This window comes from Gekko japonicus, unplaced genomic scaffold (genome assembly GCF_001447785.1).
Source record: "Gekko japonicus isolate JY-2015 unplaced genomic scaffold, Gekko_japonicus_V1.1 scaffold613, whole genome shotgun sequence".
NCBI classification, from domain to species: Eukaryota; Metazoa; Chordata; class Lepidosauria; order Squamata; family Gekkonidae; genus Gekko; species Gekko japonicus.
The window spans coordinates 575,316-596,100 of NW_015164683.1; the positions used below are offsets into that span (position 1 = coordinate 575,316).

A 20,785-nucleotide genomic window follows, 5' to 3' on the forward strand; every position below is an offset into this window, starting at 1 on the left:
CTTTCTCGATTTCCCTACCAGTAAAAAATGTCTCTTTCCAGTACTTTCTCAGTTTTTGGAGTACTGGCTCACTCTGTTCAAGTACAAGTTTATCATGGTGGACTTCTTTTTGGCTTTCTGGGTCTATAGTATTCCTTGTTGCTTCATTTAAACAAATCACTTGCTCATTTTTACCTTCATGTTCTGTTGTAAGAAGAACAGTAGAAATGTGCAGCATATTTCCTTGAGAGAGCTCAGAGTCTATTTCTTCTTCCTCTCCCTGTTCAGCTTGCCTAGATTCTTGCTCTTTTTCCACTCCAATAGGCGAGTTCTGCAATTTCTCCAGTAATCATTTAAAGGCCACTCTAATTGCAAGTTGTATCTCTTCCACTAAGTTTTTTTAAATTGTTCACAAGTAAGGTGAGAAATTTCTTCAGTTCCCTCTATATATTCCTTTCTGAAGCCATTTTTCTTCTCCACCCACTCCAATTATAACAGCTTCATCCCTTTTCTTTTTATTAGATGCTCCTCCAGTATATTGGGACAATTCAAAAGGGGGTTTTAACAACTTGAAACCATCAAACAAAACGTTGCAAATAGGATTACTCACTCTCTTCTCTGTTTTCCTTTTATGTTCGTTGTGTTGTAATAATTTGATCTTTAAAATGGCTGGTCGCAGCTAGAAAAAACATGAGAGCCATGTTTTTTTCCATCGATCGCTCCTGCTTCAGAACAAAAATGGCAGCACCCCTGCATTTGCCAAGTGCAGTAGTGCCCGAAAAATCTCTCTGAAACCCAACCTCCCTCCAGGAAGTCAGGCAGAGCCCACCCATGCGTCTGGGGGGCCCCAAAGGGATGAAAGAGGACCTGGCGCCTCGGGAGCATCCCGAGAAGCGCCTGCTCACAGCGCCATACCAGATCTGGATCCTCTTCCTCTGTTCTTCTTGTGCCCCCTGTGTATTTTTCTGTTGTTCCCATTGGTCATATTGCAAAATCTTCTCCCAATCCAGTTTCCACATCTACAGCAACCCTTTTATGTTTTCCAAATTATTATGTTAGCCACAATACAGTAAATCACACGAGGCAGAGCACAACATCTGCACTCTTCTTGCTAGGTGCAGGATGCAACCCTAGTCCAACACTGTTTGTTCTTTGCAAAACTCCAGTTAATGCAAAAGTATACATATTCTCATTCATGTGAGTTAAATTTTGATTCTGTCCAGAAATAATTATTTTACTATATATAAAAGGCAGTCTGCCACTAAGATATACAGTATCCTCAAGTGTTGTGTACAGACTCTTAACTGCAAGGTTTTTGCAATATCCATGAAGTAATGACATAATACCTTGCTTTGTGATATTGCATTATTTCATTGGTTAGCTTACCTCATTTTACACATTCATTTACTGGCACAGAAAGGCTTGCTAGAACAGCATTTATTCCAAATGATTATTAAAATGTGAAAGTGATAGCTGAGTTCAGGAAGATGCATGAGAGGAATCAGGAGTCCTGGTAGAGATGCAGCTTGGGTTGCCAGCTCTGGGTTGAGAAATACCTTGAGATTTTGGGGGTGTAACCTGGAGAGGGTGGGGCTTTGAGGAGGGGAGGGACTTTACCAGGGTATAGTGCCATAGAGTCCACCTTCCAAAGTAGCCATTGTCTCCAGAGAAACAAATTTCTATTGTCCGGAGATCAGTTTTAATAGTGGGAGATCTCCAGCCCCCACCAAGAGGTTGGCAAACCTAGATACAGCAGACAACCATGCCTTCCTGGTAGCCAGCTTTGAAGGAGACTATGATGCGGTTAGTGCTGCAGCCCAGAAAAACACTCTTCTGGTTGGGAATTTGCTCACAAGCCAAGGCCTAAATGAGAAAGTGGGGGTGAGATGGGAAAGAACAGGAAACTGATGTAGCTTGGACAGCCACCTATAGGAAGCTGAAGATGAAAAAAAGTTAAGGAAAACATAACATCTCTTTGAATCAGAGAAAGGCCAGAATCAAGGAGTGGAAGCAGCACAGATCAGATTCAGCCTTTCACCCTTCTTTGCAGGCTTGACCTGCATTACGGTTGCCAACCTCCAAGTGGGGCCTGGAGATCTCCCAGAATTATAAATGATCTCCAGAGGGCACAGAGCAATTCCCTGAAGAAAATAGCTGCTTTGGAGGGTGGACTTTATGGCATTAGACCTTGCCAAGGCCCCTCCCTTCCCCAAACTCTACCCGAGATCTCTAGGAATTTTCCAACCTGGCCACAGAGTCATGACTTGAGGTAGTTAGGAGAGTCACTTATGGAAGCAGAGGAGGTACAAGATATCTCTTCCTCTCTTTGTACACTTTCTAATTCTGGGATATTTTCTTGATACTCTGGATGTTTTCTGCACTGGTAGATTTTTAAACAATGGGTAATTGAAATTAGTTTTAAAGAGAAGAGATATAACAAAAACAAACGGAAATGACTGGTTTTGGAGCAGAATCTTGCTGTTCTAATTATCAGATTTACTGGGAAGAAAAAAGAACAAAAATTGAAAATAATTCCATTGTCATTGGCAGAATGAGTTGTTAGATCTCTGCAGCATAAATACATTTAATATACACCTTAACTTAAAAACAATATTTCTTATAACTGTGAAAGATTGAGGTTTTTAAAAGCAACCCATTTTCTTTCCCCTAATTTTTAACAGGTAGTGATGCTACTACAATGGTTAGTTGCCTACACATCTTAGCTCAAACACTAGATACAAGGTAAGCATACCCGTTTATTCCTTTATTCCATTAATGTAAACAATATGTAGCTCAAATCATTCTATGAGAGCAGAGAGTATTTTGGGTTGAGGTGGGAGGCACTCTGTTGAAGGAAGCCATTAATAAAAATACTCCATGGAATCCAATCCATTGTGTAGATATATGTCAATGATCAATATTAAAATTAAAGGAAAACACTTATTTTCTAGTATAGGAGGAGCTACAAGTAATGAGAGATCTATGACTGGAACTGCTGGAAGGAAAGGGCTATAGATCAGTGGTGCATCACATGTTTTTGTGCAAAAGATCCCAGGTTCAATCCAGTTGAAAGGATCTCAGCAGATGTTGAGGAAAAAACTTTATCTTCCTAAGAGAGCATTTTGCAATTAATATTCCACTTCAGACACCAAGGGGAGGCTCAAGTGACTGAAAGATTCTCCTTATGAAAACTTTGCTGCACTTAGCAAACCAGATGTCAAGGAGCTATACCTCTTCTTGCAGTCATCTAATTTTCTGTGTGGTGGGAGGCTTTTTGTTTTTTGTTTTTGTATCATATGAGGTCTCACCTGGAGTCTGAACTGAAACAGTTTTATATGTGCTAGATTTGGTTTAGGAACACATCCGTAACTGAAAGCCACCATTAAATCTGAGCATCAATTGATATTTTAATATCTGAATTTAAAATCACCTGTTTCAAGTTTTAAGTGTAAATAATGTGACAATCTAAATATATGCCAAAAACTAAAAATAATAAGAATAACATGAATAAGAATGGATATATTATGGAAGTATATTCCCATTTGATTTCTAAGTAACATTAAAAAACAAACAAACTTGTTTTTGTAGAACCGTCATGAAATCAGGCTCAGAGCTGGTTAAAGCGGGATTGCGTGCTTTCTTTGAAAATGCAGCTGAAGATCTGGAGAAAACATCAGAAAATCTTAAACTGGGAAAATTTACACATTCCCGAACACAAATTAAAGGAGTCTCACAGAACATCAACTACACTACAGTAGCATTGTTACCTATCTTAACATCATTTTTTGACCATGTTGCTCAGCATCATTTTGGCACTGACTTGCTTTGTAAGTTGTCTTCTTTTATAATATATTGGAAAAAGATTTGAATTGCAACAGTGTATGTTCTTCCAGTAATGAATCATTCCCTTCATTCTCTCTTATTTTCTTCTGGTGTACAATGAGAGCAAAACCTGATATTAGCTGCATTGTAATTATTTGTAAATTATATAAAAATATGTTAGCAAAACATTACATAGGTTGCTCTACATGGAGGTTTTGCTCTGTTTTGGCATTCAAATTGGAGATTGTTTTTAGGAGCATACACACAAGGTTGTCCTCTAATCATCTATTTTCTGGGTTTTCTTCTGCTTTGGTGCTATCTTTCCCAGACCATCTTTACACACTGTATGGACAGGAAGGTGTGCATTTTTAAGGTCCTGCCCACACTGGTGTCATTTCCCTTGACTCAGATATATCTCTGCAGCAAAAGGGCCTGGAGACTTTTTTCCAAATGAAAATTCAGAGGAGCTACTAGATCATGATAATAGAGTGGTTAAGCATTCTTGCACTGTAGTGATCTAGCAGCTGGCAGTTTTTTTAAAAAAAGAGCTCAAAATGCCCTCCAGTGGGGGAGTGGTGGAATGGTGTCAGGAGGGGGGAGACTGCTGGTTGGATGCTTAGTTTCCATTTACAGTTTCCATGGGTACAAGCTATCCTTGGCAACCCCTCATCCTCCAGGAACAGTATTTCAGGGGGTGATGGGCTGCTGCAGGAGGTAGGAGTTGGTAAAAATCACTTGTCTCCATGCGGCCATGGAAAGCTATGTGAGGGCCAAGCCAATATATTAAACAGTTGGCCATAATGTGGTAGATTGCATTAAAAATTGTTTAGAAGATTATTGATTGAACAATATTTCTCTTCTTTTTCAGTAGGTGATGTCCAAGTTTCATGTTACAGAATTCTTTGTAGCCTATACTCTCTTGGGACTGGAAAGAACATCTATGTTGAAAGGTAATTAATAGGAAAAGATTTAATATTAGTAAGAATGATAAGAGTAGTTATGCAGCCAAATTTTAGAACTGGGGGAATTACTACTATTAAATGCCCTAGTTCAGAATTTATGGATTGCTTATTAGCTGAGTCCAAGTAATCCAAATTTCAGGCTGAGCTCATAATCACTTTGGCCACAAACCAAGACAAAGAGTCATCCGTAGGTGGCACACATGCCTTCTGCAGCATGTGGGGTTGATGTAGGGTCAGCAAGGGATCCACTACTGACCAGATTTTATGAAACTGGGATGGAATGTGGTCATTTTGTTGAGGAACAAACCAAGCAGCAGGAAGTGGGGAAGGAGACCCAGGGGCAGGAGGTGGCAGCAGCTGCAAGTAGAAATGATTGAGGAAGTCCAAAAAGGAGAAGGGAAGCTGTAGGGAGAGAAGAGTCAGGAAGGGGATCATTTCACAGGTGTCCCTTTTGGAGAGGCTAGTCAGGCCAGGATCTATGAAGCCATCAGACTATACAGTTTGCTTGGTTGCCAGCCTTTAATCCACCATTAAAGGGGGAGAATCCATTAAATAGGGTTATCCTCCCAAAGAATAAAAAGAGGATCTGAAGCATTGTGTCCTTTTTTTGTGTGTTTTTAAACAAAAACATATATATCTATAAAATAAGTGTCAGGTTTTAAAGCATGGATGAAAAAGCAGCAGACACTTTTTGCATCATTTCAGTCTCTCTCTCTCTAGTTGATTCTGCCTCCTCTTTTAAGCTAAAAGTTCATGAAAACTTTCCAGAAAGCTTCACAGAACAACATGCTAGGATGCTGTGGCTCCATTAAGAACATAAGAGAAGCCAATGTTGGTTCAGGCCAGTGGCGCATCCAGTCCAACACTCTGTCACACAGTGGCCAAAAATACCAGGTGCCATCAGGAGGTCCAGCAGTGTGGCCAGGACACTAGAAGCCCTCCCACTGTTGCTCCCCCAGCACCAAGAATATAGAGCATCACTTGTCCCAGCCTGAGAGTTCCTATCTATACCTTGTGGCTAATAGCCACTGATGGACCTCTGCTCCATATAGGGTTACCAGCCTCCAGGTGGGCAACAAACACATCGAGAACACGGCAAGGTTAGACAAACCTAAAGAAACACCATGTTAGAACAAAATACACTCTACTAATATGCCCTTGTGTCTTCATATATTGATTTACATAATGAATGTGTATAAGATATACTAGGGCCTCTATTGTATGTAAATCAATATATGAAGACGCAAGTGCATATTAGTAGAGTGTGTTTTGTTCTAACACAGTGTTTCTTTAGGTTTGTCTAGCCTCCAGGTGGGGCCTGGAGATCTCCTGCTTTTACAACTGATCCTCAGCTGACAGAGATCAGTTCCCCTGGAGAAAATGGCTGCTTTGAAGGGTGGACACTATGGCATTGTACCATGCTGAGGCCCCTCCACTCCCCAAACCCTGCCCTCTCCCGCATCCACCCCCAAAGTTTCCAGGTAGTTTCCAACCCAGACCTGGCAACCCTAGCTCCATATGTTTATCCAATTCCCTCTTGAAGGTGTCCATGCTTGTAGCTGCCACTACCTTCCATGGCAGTGAATTCCATGTGTTAATCACTCTTCCTTTTATCCATTCTAACCCAACTTCTCACCAATTTCATTGAGTGCCCATGATTTCTTATATTGTGAGAAAGGGAGAAAAGTACTTATTTCTCTACCTGCTCTATCCCATGCATAATTTAAATTGGCACAAACCATTTTAGCAGACAAGATTAGTTCCTTTGCACAAGACAAGACCTCCAAAAACTCCATAGTCTGTATTTTCAGAAATGCCAAGCAAGGCCGTTATATATGATAGAAACACCCAAGTCCTCAAAAAACAGTCAGGACATCATGGATGTTCTAAGATGTCACACTATGGCCAACCATGACAATCAGTACCAGGTGCTTGCCTAGAATGTGAAGAAAAGGTAGCATGAGTTGCAGTAGGAGGAAGAAAATGCAGAGGGCTGTGCTTGGTACAAGAACACAACAGCAATTGGTTAGGTATCTATAACAACTGCAGGAGCCCAGTAATAGCATTCTAAAATGACTGACCTATAATAGAGGCAACTCCTGCAGCAGCTGTGAGGAAGAGTAAAGGCCAGTTGTTGGAGAAGCTAGAATTAGGACTGGGAAGGGGGTTCATTCCAAGTGATTAGCAGTGGCCCTCTAAATGTGGGAGCGAGGACAGTTCATTGATACTTCTGGTGCCCTATAACCTTCACAACCTAGTTCCAGTCCGATAGCAGATAACAGCTGGAAATGTTGCTGTGCATTGTGACAAGGAAGGCCAATGGGAAATGCCCAAGGAGTTTACCAGATCTACTGAGCCTTATGGAGTGGGAAGCACAGATCACTCCCTCATATAGAGGCCCCGGTCACACGTAAAGGTTTGGCCCAGGAGAGGGATGGATTGGGGGCACAGCAAATGGGCGCAATCTCACCGCAACATCTGGGAAGCGGTGCGCACCTTTCCCCGATCCGTCCCAACCCCCGAAAAGGCGCAGCAAAAATAACCACCTACAGAGGTGGTTCTTCCAGCGCGGCCGCATCAAGACCGGCCGTGGGATCGCCGGCGCGTCCTTCTTCCGGCGCATCCCTGGCTCCTGGCTGAACTGCACATGCTCAGACATGCGCAGTTCAGCAGTCTCCCATTCCCCACTGTCACTTTCCCCGGCATCTGATCATGCTAGGGAGGGAATGCGCCGCGGCTCAGAGGATCAATGTGATCCCGCCGCTGTGTGTTTCTTTTGGTGCAGCTTTATAAAGCCGCACTTTCGCCCGTTCCTTTCCCCCCATGTGGGAGGGACCATAGTAGACTTTTTAAATTGACAGTATGTTAATTATGTCATTCACAGGCAACGTCCAGCTCTTGGTGAGTGCTTAGCTTCCCTTGCAGCAGCAATTCCAGTAGCCTTTCTCGAACCTTCTCTCAATCTTTACAATCCACTTTCTGTCTTCAACACAAAATCTTCCAGAGAGAGAGCTCGTAAGTATTGATTCAGAAAAATATAGTGTTTCACATTTGAATAAGAATTTGCTCCTTCCTTGTCCATTTCCAGACTTCTTAATACTTTGTGCAAATTTGTTTGACTGGAATTCTTGTAAAACTGTACTTGAATGAAAATACATCTCAGAGTACCTCTGCTTAACAAAATGCATTGGAAAGCACATGTGTTAGAACATGTAATTAGACCTTGTCTTGAATCAAAAGCAAACATTGCAGTGTGAGGCTCCTCCCTCTCCAGCTCCACTAGGTTGGCCTCAGCCATCTTGCTGGGGGTCTCTGGCAGGTCTCCCCAGGCCTCAGGATGGGGAAGGGGGTTATACTGCCTTATTCTTTCTCCTTTCTCCAGGACCACAGCTCTTTCAACATCAGAGCTGCATCCTCCTCTCCTCCTTGGCCTTTCCCAGGAACCTGGTTTTAAAGGTCCAAATAGCCCTGGCCCTCCCCTGGGCATATCTAGCCTCCCTTTGATGGAGGGCAGTGATTCACTCCTTCCCTGTCCTTCCTTCTGGGCTGCTGGATAACTCTTCCCCCTCCCAGCTGTCCTCCTTCCTGCCCTATTGGTTATGCCAGTGCTTGGGTGGGATAGGCTGCCAGGGCTGAGTCCCCACCCCTGCTTTTCCATGGCCCTTTTAAGCTCAGCTATGTGGTCCTGGGCTGCTTGTGGCTTAGTTGCCCTTGTGCAGGCTTCTCTGGCCCTGCCCAGGTTTCTGTCCTGGCTTGCCTTTGTGCAGGCCACTCTGCCCCTGCTCTGGCTTCTGCTGAGGCTTTGGAGCTTGCCGTCTTCTCTGGGTGACTCCACTGTTGGGTCCCAGCTGGTTCTTCCTCCTGCATCTGGAGCTGTGGTGCCAATTAAGGGCCCTGCTGTCTCCTAGGAGGCTGCCAGACTCTGTCAATGTGGGTGGGGGCTGCTGGGACCTCTGTCTCTCATGGCAGCAGTGAAGGATATGATCCTGAGTCCAGCAGCATCTCTGGATATACAAGCTGACAGAGTTCATAATCTGAGCATGAGAATATAAACGATGTTACGTTGTATGTATTATATTATATAACCAGGTGTATTTCGAATGGTATCAGAGGGGATGTAACATCCCAGGAGCAAGTAGTCCTGGCATACGTAGTTTCCAAAGCACCTGATCCCCATTCTAAAGACTTGTGTTCATAAGAACTGCCTTACAGTTATTCTGGTGCCTCAGAATTAAAATGTACAGGCATTTTGAAGGACTGAGGGGAAGCATAATAGGTAACTAGATAACAATTAGCTGTGGGTCTTGGGCTCAGTGTATGCCTACGAATTAGTCATTTTACCTCCTGGTTTCAGGAGCCAGTTTAGCTATGCTTTTTATATGGATTACTGTAACCTTTATTCTAGCAAAGACTATCTTGTATAAGGAAGCTAGGAATTTCATTACCATTAAATATCCAAACACTTGCCCAGTACTAGTTCATCACAAGTACTTTTAATCTTTCTGGGACATCTATGAACAGCTACAAATTATAAGTATTTAAATGAGAATGCTTTCTTTTGATTTCCTGTATCGATTTACTATATGGTCTCAGTGGCTCAAAATTTATCATACAGCAGAGCTATGTTCTAATGTTGCAGAAGGCCCCATGGGACTCATGAAGCTGGGCTAGAAATGAAGTATGATTCATTCAGTGACCATTGCACTAAGCATCTCCCACATATTTCTATTATAATCCACAGCAGAATTTTGAGTTGTGAGTAGTTTTTAATCTCTTGAATCCACCCCTCCCCCTTCCACTGTAGCCCAAAAGGCCACCTGAAATGCTGCCACTAAGGGACAGGGGACTCCAGGAACAAAATGAGAGAGCATTCAGAGGTCTGCAGCAAGGAGGAGGAGTCAATAAAAGTCATCCTCTACCTTCCATCCATGGAAGCCCTCTTTTGGATCCAAGTTGTAGATTCAAATCCTCATTTGTATGTTAAGATTAGATCTAGTTCTCATAAATAGTATGTTTCTGGATTTTATCACTATAGACTTTAGTTACCACATTCATTGTTCCAACATATTTGATACGGTAGCATTTTATGGCTGTCATGAGTAGAATATTATATATATTTTGAGAGTAGTCCTTTTAATGATCTATTGTAATTTTTTATGAGTTGTTCAAATGAAGTTAGGGGTCAAGAGGTAACTAGTTTTACTGTTGGATCTCTTAACATTTGAATTACCTATGAACAGCTAAACCAAGGAATCTTACTCCCCAATTTATTTTCAAGTTGCTTCTCAGGAAACATGGCAGAAAATCTGGACATCACCCTGTCTAATTTCTAATATATTTACAGTAAAATTTCAAGCCTTTAAAATTATGTCCAGATGGTACCTCCCTCCGAGCCGCCTACACAAATTCAAATACTCATCAAGTCAAAATTGTTGGAAACTTTGTGGGAGGAAAGGTGATTTCCTATATTGGTGGTGGGAATGTAAGCCTATTAAAGCCTTCTGGACAAAAATCCTACAGGAAATCTTTAAAATTACTGGTTTGAATTTACCAGTTTCTCCTAAATCTGTGCTGCTTGGGTTCTGGACAGATCCTTCTTGTAATAAAAGGGAAAAACAGATTATTTCAATGTTATTGACCACTGCAAGAACATTATTAGCATCAAAACGGAAAAGCTCACCTTTGTTGTCAGAATGGAGAGAGAAATTATGGGAGTATTTCATTCTAAGTAAGATTTCAATGTACTCTAAGCCTTACACTCTAGACAATGCTTACATGAAAATGGTAGAGATTTGGTACCTCATAGTTCAGTATTTAATGGAAAATAACACCTTGCCAAAACATAACTTGGGGATACTAAATAGTATTGTAGTATACTAAATAGAGTTTGATTTATAAGTGATTAATTTTATACATTTATACATTTGTCACTGTGTTGTGTAATTTGACTAGATTTGTGTTTATGATATTCATATATTATATTTCTGCAAACCAAATAAATATTTTTATATTTAAAAAACTCTTTAGACTTTAGTTGCTAGCTGACATAACAGAACAGTCCTCCATTCAAAAATCCTACCTGCACTTTGAAGACTGTAATGGCAAGGAGAAGGCTAGGCTAGAATCTTTCTCTGCAACATTTAATTCCCATTTTGAAGGAGCATAAATTTATGCAGTGTTCCTCTAGCAGTCTGAAATGGTAAAGTCAAGAAAGAGGGTTGTTATCACTTCTGCTATTAAATGGTATGGATTGATTAAAATCTCTGTATATTATGCAACCTAAGAACGCATTGCTGTTGAACAGTAGAGGGAACCAGTGAATCATGTTTGTAGCCACAGTGAATCTACCTTAACCTGAACAAGAAAGGGGGGAATGAATACACTTACAAGGGTAAAAATAAAAATATTTAAATTGTGTTTTAACTGTTCAAAGATTATTTAGCCTATTAAATTGTCATGTATCGTTATAATAAGTTATAGGTATGCCTGAAACGGTAGAAGAAATGTGTCCAGAAATTCCTCACTTGGATGGCTTAATGAAAGAAATAAACAGTTTGGCAGAGTCTGGAGCCAGATACACTGAAATGCCACATGTGATTGAGGTGATTTTGCCCATGCTGTGCAACTATCTGTCATACTGGTGGGAAAGGGGGCCTGAAAACATTCCTGAAAGTGCTGGCCCCTTCTGCACAATGGTGACCTCTGAACATCTCAGCATAATTCTGGGAAACATTTTGAAAATCATCAACAACAATCTGGGGATAGATGAAGCATCCTGGATGAAGAGAATAGCAGGTATCTATGTAAAAATGTTTTTTCCCCTATTACATTTCTTAGCACTAACAAAACATTAATTCACTGGCAATGGTAGGAGAGCAAGACTCTTTGGTATTGCCCCCTCCTTCTGGAGCAAGAGGCAGAGCCAGTTTGTAAATGACAACTCCTCCACTGGTGAGGGCTTCTTCTTCCCAGACCAGTCATGCTTTGTACCAGGGAACCAATGTCTAGGCTGAACTTTCTCTGGAACACAGCATAATGTAGCTTGTGTCCTAGAGCCAAATGGGGGGGTCTTTTATTTCTTTTTGATGTTGCTTTTGATTTTGCCATACATTCCTTCCCTCCACCAAAGGCATAATAAAATGTGATAGATAATAAATGTCTCAGGAGTAACACAAGCCCCACACAACTAAGGAGGCAAAGCCCTTGGTTTCCCTATGGGACTGCCATCTCTGCAGTAAGCCAGTACCAGAGGAAGCTGGGTACCCAGTGTTAGGCAGCGGTGCTTTGGTGCCAGTGGGACATAGGTCCGGAATATAATAGTACAGCATGGCCAAGATAGAATGCTTTCAGCTATGGCTAAGCAGGCAGGGGTGAAGGAACCTCTTGGCATGTCCCAGTTCAAGTGAAGAAGTAGGAAAATCATAGACTTACAAAAAACACAAGGGAAACATTCCAAAGGCAAATCCATACATATAAAGCATAAGATATACCATAGCCTATATTCTAGTTTTGGTACTAATAATACAAGACTGGTAATCTAATAATCAGTCATCAAGTAATGAAAACAACCCAGATTCCAGTGTTCTTTCTGTCCTGAAGGAACTCTTAAAACAGAACATCAAAGGATACCAGAGTGCCGTGTATCCATCAAAGTCTTCCCAATATTTCCCCCCCTCAGACTCTTGAATACAGAAAAATATAGTTTGTATCTTGAAGATCTCAAGCAACAAGGGAATATGGGAACATATCCTTCCTGTAAAAGAAAGCTAGGGACAATCAAAACCCTGCTCTCCCCTTTCATGAATCTTTTGACAGGTGGTCAAGGCAGGGTGGGACAGCTGAGCACAGTCAAAGACAATAAACCAGTGAATCGGCAAGTTACCATCAAATGATGGAGTTTCAAGATGCTTTCCATAAACACTCTAGTTGCAGCCCTTTTATCTTCAGCTGTAATTCCCTCAGAAGGTAAAGCAAGGCCCAGGGTGGTATGCGGAGCACTAAAAAGGAGGGCCCATGAATGCAGTTACTGAAGAAAATATTTGAGTGAATAGTGCCTCCCCTTAAATCATCTGTTGTAAACCCACTGTTTGGTCAGACAATTTATTTGTGAGAGGAGGAACTGACCTTCTGACATGCAACTCCCTTAAGCAGTGCAAGACTGGCTGAAGAAGAACTTCCAGCTTGGCCCCATAGTCATGGGTTCTGAAATGGCAAGCAGAAGCATACAGGTTTGATACCATAGCATGAACCCATTGTTGCAGGCAAGGTTAGGGAGCACTTCCTTTGTGGGAAGCAAACTGTTTGAATAGACTCACAATTTCGCCCCTCTTGCCTCCATGAAAGAAAGCAAAATCCAAGCAATTGTTTTGTTCCTCTTAACAAGTGCAAAGACCTGGACACTGTAATAACTCTAGTACTAGTGGGTAGCAATCTCTGCCCAAAGGAGGACATGGAATTCCTTGTGTGGTACCTCATCCAAATGAACCAAAGCCATCAGCAGCTGTTCCAATGTGCAGAGGTCGCTAACTGCTAGTCTTCTGTGACTAAACAAACTGGCAATCAGGGAGATGGTGGCACTGAGGTATATGCCCTGAAGATTATCAGGAATCGTAGGAACAGGTTCAGAATGTTACCAGAGTTCAGGAACAAGGAAAAACATATCCCCACAAGATGGTTTAGCATCTCTTGGATATAAAGGCCAATGAATTTGTCCCAAAGGAAATTAGGATTTGAGGGGAAGGGTTATAGTGTCAAAAAGAAATGGGGCATTGGGACAATTCTAGATCTCACATGATTAAAGTTCTTTGTGAAGTTATAATTCAAGGTGGAAATGCTGAAGCCTATTTTGCCAGCCTTATAACTTCATGGCTTTTACAGGCCTTAAAGAAGCATATCTTCACATACCCATCTCACAGGAATTTCTTAGAGCTGACTATAGCCACTCAAGATACTGTCCTTTGGACTTACCATAGCATCTAGGGTTTTCACCAAGAACTTGATGGCAAATTAAGGCACCAGGGGAAAAAAATTCTGTATCTGAGTGATGTTTTGGTTTCTTATGTCTGACTCACCTACTGGAACATCTAGGGGAATTCCATTAAGGAATACATGCATGTACTGCATGTTCCTGTCATGGGAGAGAAGGAAGAAGGTAGACAAGCTGACAAAGAATGTGCAGGCATGGCAACAGGAGGTCCTCATTAATTTAGTGCTACTAGTAGGAATGACGCTATCATGCCAAATTCCATGCAAGGTAACTCCAAAACCACCTCCTTCCATTTCAGAAGGAGATTGCTCTGCTGTCAAATAGGAAGATCACCATATCAGATGAAATAAAGAGTGGCAAGAGAAAGATAGACTGCAGCAGGAGTTTGGAGACATTTCTCAAGATAATAGTTATAGACTTGGAAGCTTAGGGGGACAGGGAAAAACACAGTTATTAGCTCTTCATTGGAAAAACAGTCACATTATCAAGTGGGGAGGGAAACATTGCTCTCATTTGCAGCTGGTGTGGCTTTTGAATGCTCTAGCAGAACAATTGAAGACCAAGAATGGACATTTCTCCTCTATTGGATTAATCAGGAATTTTCTTAGCTTGAATTCTTGTTCTCAGGAGTGGCATTCAGTGCTTATCTGTTCAAGCAGTATTTTTATGTTTTATGTTTTTAGGCTAGATTTGTGAGAGGTATTTTGGGACATCAGGGACCAATGCCTTGCTCTTCTTGCTTTTTTTGTGTTAATTGTTTAAATATTGTTACAGTAGCTTTGCAGTTGTGGTGGGATTGTTCCTGCTGTTTTCAATCTAGCCTGAGGAGGAGGAGTCCCTCACCTGTGGAGGACTCATCATTCAAAAGCTGATCCTACCTCCCATTCCAGAAGGAGGAGGTTGCTCCAAAAGGTCTAAAATATCTTCCTGTATCTCCTTAGGAGAGAAATCCACAGTAAGAAAATTCTTACTTTGTCTTTATGATACCTTCCACTCACATTGAGGTTTACATTTTAAAAGTAACTAAATTTATTAAATTGGCACTAAGTATAGATCTGATAATATATGGAATCTCTTCAAAGAAAGTTTATTTATATTATTTATTTATTCATGCCCCACATTTCTCCCCTAATAGGGACACATAGCAGCTTACAATATTCTCCTCTCCTCCAATTTATCCTCACAACAGCCCTGTGAGGTAGGTTAGGCTGAGATAATGTGACTGGCCCAGCAAGTTTCCATGGCGTGAGTGGGAATTCGAACTTGGATCTCTCTCATCCTAGCCCAACACTTTTAGCCACTACACAACACTGGCTGTCCTATTTATTAAATATTTATATGCTGTGTTTCCTTTTGACCACAAAAAGTGACGTATTAGTGGCTTTTTTCACTATATAACATAAAATAATGATTTTGAGAATCAGTTTGATGTCATCATTAGAAAGTCAGAATATGGCTGTGGAGATCCAGATGCAATTGCTTATTCATGAAGTTCACTTGATGACCCCTGGGTCAGACACAAACTCTTAGCCTGACTTACCTCATGGAGTTGTTATGAGAACAAAATGTAAGTTGGTGAGAGGATAAAATGGAGTGCTGGGAGAAGCATGTATGTTCTCAGAGGTTCTTGAAGGAAGAATGGGTAAAAAAGTAAAATATAATTTACTCTCTCACCCTCCCACATGTGATATGCTTTGATTAATGCTTAAAGACAAGCTTTAAAAGGAAGGATCAAAACTACTGCTCTTCCCTGTCATTTTTTAAATGGAAATGAAATTTTACATCTGCAGAGCTCGGGAGCAAAACATAACCACTTAATTAGGTACTTTAAGACTGCAATCCTAAAAATATTTTCCTGGGAATAAGCCTCATAAAATAAAATGAGATTTACTTTTCAGGAGACCTGTTTAGGAATGTTCCCATAAAGTACAAAACTAAGCAGAGTTATACACCCTTCAAGCCCATTGACTTCAAAGGATTGGAAGCACCCAATAATGACACAGTTAGGGTTGGCTGGTGATAGCTATATACAGTGGTTTATTTACAGAGATATGTACATACAGTCCATCAGCATTTGTAGACTCCAAATCATATGACAGTCCAGCAAAGTGCTCCGCATGTAATTCCATCCACCAGAGTGAATACCTACATACACACTGTATTCAATATATACAACACAGCACCAATCAGAGTCCAGTGCTGACTCATGGTGACATTAATTAGGCTGATGCAACCTAGATGCAATCCTAGACCTGGTGACCTGTCACATGACCTCTTACCTGTCACCTTAGATCAGGATGATCTACTTCAACCATACCAGGCTGCCATCTTGTCCATCATACCTTACAGTATGCCGTCATTACAAGGGTGTAACTGCGTTTACAATTGAACTGTCAATCTCTTAGAGACCCTATAACACTTATCTACCTACCTACGTTCCTTCCTTTCTCTGTTTCACTTAATTTATATCCTACCTTTCTCTCCAATAGGGACCCAAAGTGGATTACATCATTCTCCTTTCCTTCATATTGTCCTCACAATATGGCTAAGAGTGTGTGACTGGCCCAAAGTCACTCAGCAACCTTCCATGGCAGAACAGAGATTCAAAGTAGGCCTGTAGCCACAGGTGATGCTCCCTCATGAATCTGCCCTGTCCCCTCTTGGCCACCTCCCCTGCTGGTCCCAGGAGGGGAAGGACGCCTGGGGCAAGCAGCAAACCTTTCAAGGGAGGCAGCAACAAACTCTGTTACACAATCCTGGCTCTTAGTTGGAGATCATAAAAGGAATCTTTGCCACATCCCTGTTTTTGCAGCCTCCTGTGTTCCACAAAAGCTACTCCTGTTGGGGGATCATTGGGGATTCTGTAGGGTGCTGCATATACAACTAAAGGAGAAAGGTGGAATAAGTAGAAACAGCACACATATGTTCTTGCACAAATGAAACAAGAGATGACAGAGTGGGCTTTTCAGGAGGTGCAGAATAAAGAGGAAAATGACCAAGATCTTTCTGAAAATTGTTCTCCACTTGCATAGTTTGTGTACTGTACTCACAGTGTCTACTCATAGTATGTATTGTATACTCATAGGGTGTACTGTTACATATATTGGTTACAATGACTGGAGATATTTATGAGGAGTATTTGTGGCTTTTAGCACAGTACATCAGTTGTAGCAAGGATTCAGGAAAGGTTCTTTCCCCCCCTTTCCTCTTTCCTTGGGGGTTGTTATGAGGATAAAATGGAGGAGATGTATTAGTGGCTTTTTTAACTATATAACATATATATCTATAAAATAATGATTTTGAGAATCAGTTTTATGTCATCATTAGAAAGTCAGAATATGACTGAGGAGATCCAGATGCAATTGCTTATTCATGAAATGATAGGGGAGAAAGGTGGCGTATAAATAAAGATAAATACATTTAGTTAATTAATTAATTCACTCCCAGTATTCTGATTCCAGCCCAGTATTTACCCACTCTTCCTCCAAGGAACTCAGGTCTATTTGGAAGTAAGTTTGAAGTAATTTAATTAAGTTTACTTCCCAGAAAATTCCTTCAGGATTGCAGCCTATGGCCCCGGTCACACGGAGGGTTTTGGCCAAGGAGAGGGACGGATCGGGGGCACAGCAAACGAGTACGATCTCACCACAACATCTGGGAAGCACGCACACCCGTCCCCGATCCGGCCCTTCAGGCTGAAAACCCACAGTAAAAATGAACCACCCCCAGAGGAGGACTTACTAGGAACGCTGCATAAAGCGCGGCCGTGGGATCGTTGGCGCGCCCGCCATCCGGAGCAATCCAGGCTCCCGGCCAAACTGCACATGCGCACACATGCACAGTTCGGCTGCCTCGCTCCCCTTTCAGTGGCTCCCCCGGCCTCTGATCGTGCCGGGGAGGAAGTACATGGCGGCTTAGGGGATCTATGTGATCACGCCACCACGTGTCTCTTTTGGTGCGGCTTTAAAAAGCCGCACTTTGCCCGTGCTTTTCACCCCCGTGTGGCAGGGGCCTTCGTCACGCAACCCAAAGAAGGAAATATGCTAAGAGCTAAGAATCTTAGCTGAATGCATTTTGTTCCATGCATAGCAATGAATTTTCTCTGTCAGATAGATCCAGGTGGGTAGCCATGTTGGTCTGAAGTAGCAGAACAAAGTTTGAATCCAGTGGCACCTTTAAGACCAACAAAGTTTTATTCAAGGTATAAGCTTTCGTGTGCAAGCACACTTCTTCAGATAGGTTAGCTGTCAGATAGGTTAGCTGAAATAGAGAGGGTAAGGTTGTGTTTGTCTTGGCATGCTTGACTGAAACAATCTTGATAGTTTAAGTGTAGTGTTTAGTATATAAAATCTATAATGAACATTATTTACACTAACTCTTAATCCTGATGCAGGATCCCATAATAATATATATTATGTATATTATCTGTATATTATCATGTGTATTCAAGGAATGGTGGCCTTCACATATGATTGATGTTTTTTAAATTCTCCAAAACTTGGGGATATGCCAGTGAATGTTAATTGTCACATAAATGTGATTGCCAGAATTCACATTTGCTGTGAAGTGGGGAAAAACATATATATTTTTAGACATTCTCCAAGAGCGTTGATATCTTTCTGATCATAGTGATAAGGAATCACAACAGACAGGACTGACCCAAGCTCACAGTTCAGTACAGTTATAAAACTAGAACCAGCATGAATGCATTTATGTGTGTTATAAAATTTTGTGGTGTAACAAAATAATTGTTTTAAATGTATGCTTACATATACATATTTTGTATATAGTGTATGCTCAGCCAATCATTTGCAAAGCCAGGTCGGATCTCTTGAAAAGTCATTTTATTCCAACGCTGGAAAAGCTAAAGAAGAAGGCCATAAAAATAGTGATGGAGGAGGAACAACTGAAAGCAGACAGTAAAACTGATACCCAAGAAGCAGAACTCCTCATTCTAGATGAATTTGCTGTTCTTTGTCGAGACCTTTATGCTTTTTATCCCATGCTGATTCGCTACGTAGACAACAACAGGTAGGATAATCGGTTGACTTCAGTTGTTCATTTGGTTGGGCTGCCAGAACAGTAATGAATTTGAGTGATGAATTTGGCAACAGCCAAGGTGATATTACTGTTTCCAGATAAAAGATTAAGAAAGTGAAAGTTGTGTAACAAGAAATGCTATAAGAAACAAAATGATCAGAGTAGCTTTAAATCTGTGGTAAAGTTTGCATGATGAAAGAAAGAAAGAAATGCAATAAATATCAGTCACCTGCAGTCCTCAGGAGCAAATCCTTGTGCGACGTTAGAAAATATACCAAATAAATCAGCAACCGGTATCACATTAAAATGGGCCAAGGGAAAAAGGCAGTGATGATGGATGTAATAAACTAAAGTTACCTATTAAGAGCAAAAGGCAATGGTGGTTTGAACCCGAGGTGAAATGGAGGGCAAATATGTATAGCATCAAATGTAAACTGTGTAAGTCCAGTATTTCCAACTGGCTTTTCACCAGTACCTGAAAAAGGATGTTGAAAAGCACTTCTTATTGTCTTTTGCAATGCTACCAACCTACGAACAAGAATTATTGATAGACCATCTAGATCTCTTGATATCCACCTCAAAGGGTCTAAAATCTGATGCCAGGGAGAAGGAAATGGATGCTAGCTCTAATTCTGTAAAACCTTTGAAGACTCCAGGTGAAGGCACTTACTAGAACCAACTATAATAATTAACTCTAACCTAATTGTTCCATCTGATGATCCTGAATTATGTATGATAATGGATCTTCCCACCCTTCCCGGTGGAGAAAAGTGCTCCTGACTATCTTCGATACAGCATACCGGGACTATAAATAAGCCACTTGAAATTTTGTCATGGAACGTAGCCAGGTGGTCACACAGCCTCCATTCGTACATAGACGTTCCTTTTTTCCAGCATGACTTTGACATTATCATTTTACAGGAAACATGGTTGGCAGAAACTCTCCAACTAGATGGTTTTTGTTCCTATAATTTAGAGGCTGTTCTGGGAAAAGGCCCGGGAAGATTAATGGGAGGGCTGGGCATTTTCATTTCTGCTTAGGCTCACTATGTGTTGAAACCTCCTTTGGCTCATTTAGCTATGGCTTTATTGGTGAGATAGGAGAAGAGAAAGTTGATTATTATAAATGCATATCTCCCACCCCTAGCAAAAAAGTCACTCTTTGAGGAAAATTGGTCAGCACTTGATAATTTTATAACAGACATTTAACTCGAACATCTGGAAGCCCAAATTTTATTGGCAGGGGATTTAAATACTCATTTGGGACATAAGGGTGATTTTCTAGCAACTAAATTTAATTTTTTTTATTAGAGAATCAGGAACAGGAACCAGTTAGACTTTCTTTTATACGAACATCAAAATACCATTGTGCGAACTTTGCAGGCCTATGTTTGGCTAAACTAGCACCTAGAAGACAGCTCCATATTCTAAATGGGGCATATTATGGTGATTACCCAGATGAATACACTTTTTAGGCAGGAAAGAGAGTGAGTTCCATTGACTACATGTTGGTGTGTAACTCTCTACTACCTTTCTTCAAAACCTTCCAAGTACTTCCATACTTGGATGGTGATCACTTACCTTTATGTTTACAGGCTGTTCTTTCACTAAACCCAAACCAACAAGAGGATAAATATTTAACACGGGTAGAATTTATGGGGAAAAGACTAAGATGGGCCAACGAACTCAATTAAAAAATAAAAGAATTCCTAACTCCAGAAAATCTGCAGAAATATATGTCAGCATTTACAAACTCAAATGTGGACCAAGATCCATTAATAAACTATCAGGCTTTAATTCAGGTGCTTAACTCCATCTTGACTGCCTCGGCAGAGAATAGAACACATCAGCGTCATATGAATGTGTCCATGCAAAAAAGAGTTATATTGTTTATACTCCCTCTCTTTGAGTAATAACTGGGAGGGGATGGACAGAGGCACAAGTAGCTCTTGTGAACCAGAAAAAACTATATAGATGCATTATTCAAAGTAAAAAG

At 41.1% G+C, this 20,785-nt stretch overlaps 1 protein-coding gene across 1 annotated transcript in view; it reads left to right on the forward strand.

Annotated features, from left to right (window-relative positions):
• Positions 1–20,785, forward strand: part of RYR3 (ryanodine receptor 3) — a 366,192-nt gene that overhangs the window by 185,389 nt on the left and 160,018 nt on the right. The window contains exons 50-55 of the mRNA XM_015409322.1: positions 2,661–2,721; positions 3,568–3,806; positions 4,670–4,751; positions 7,648–7,778; positions 11,238–11,558; positions 18,540–18,780. Coding sequence (XP_015264808.1) covers positions 2,661–2,721; positions 3,568–3,806; positions 4,670–4,751; positions 7,648–7,778; positions 11,238–11,558; positions 18,540–18,780 — 1,075 coding nt within the window. The remainder of the gene's footprint in view (positions 1–2,660; positions 2,722–3,567; positions 3,807–4,669; positions 4,752–7,647; positions 7,779–11,237; positions 11,559–18,539; positions 18,781–20,785) is intronic.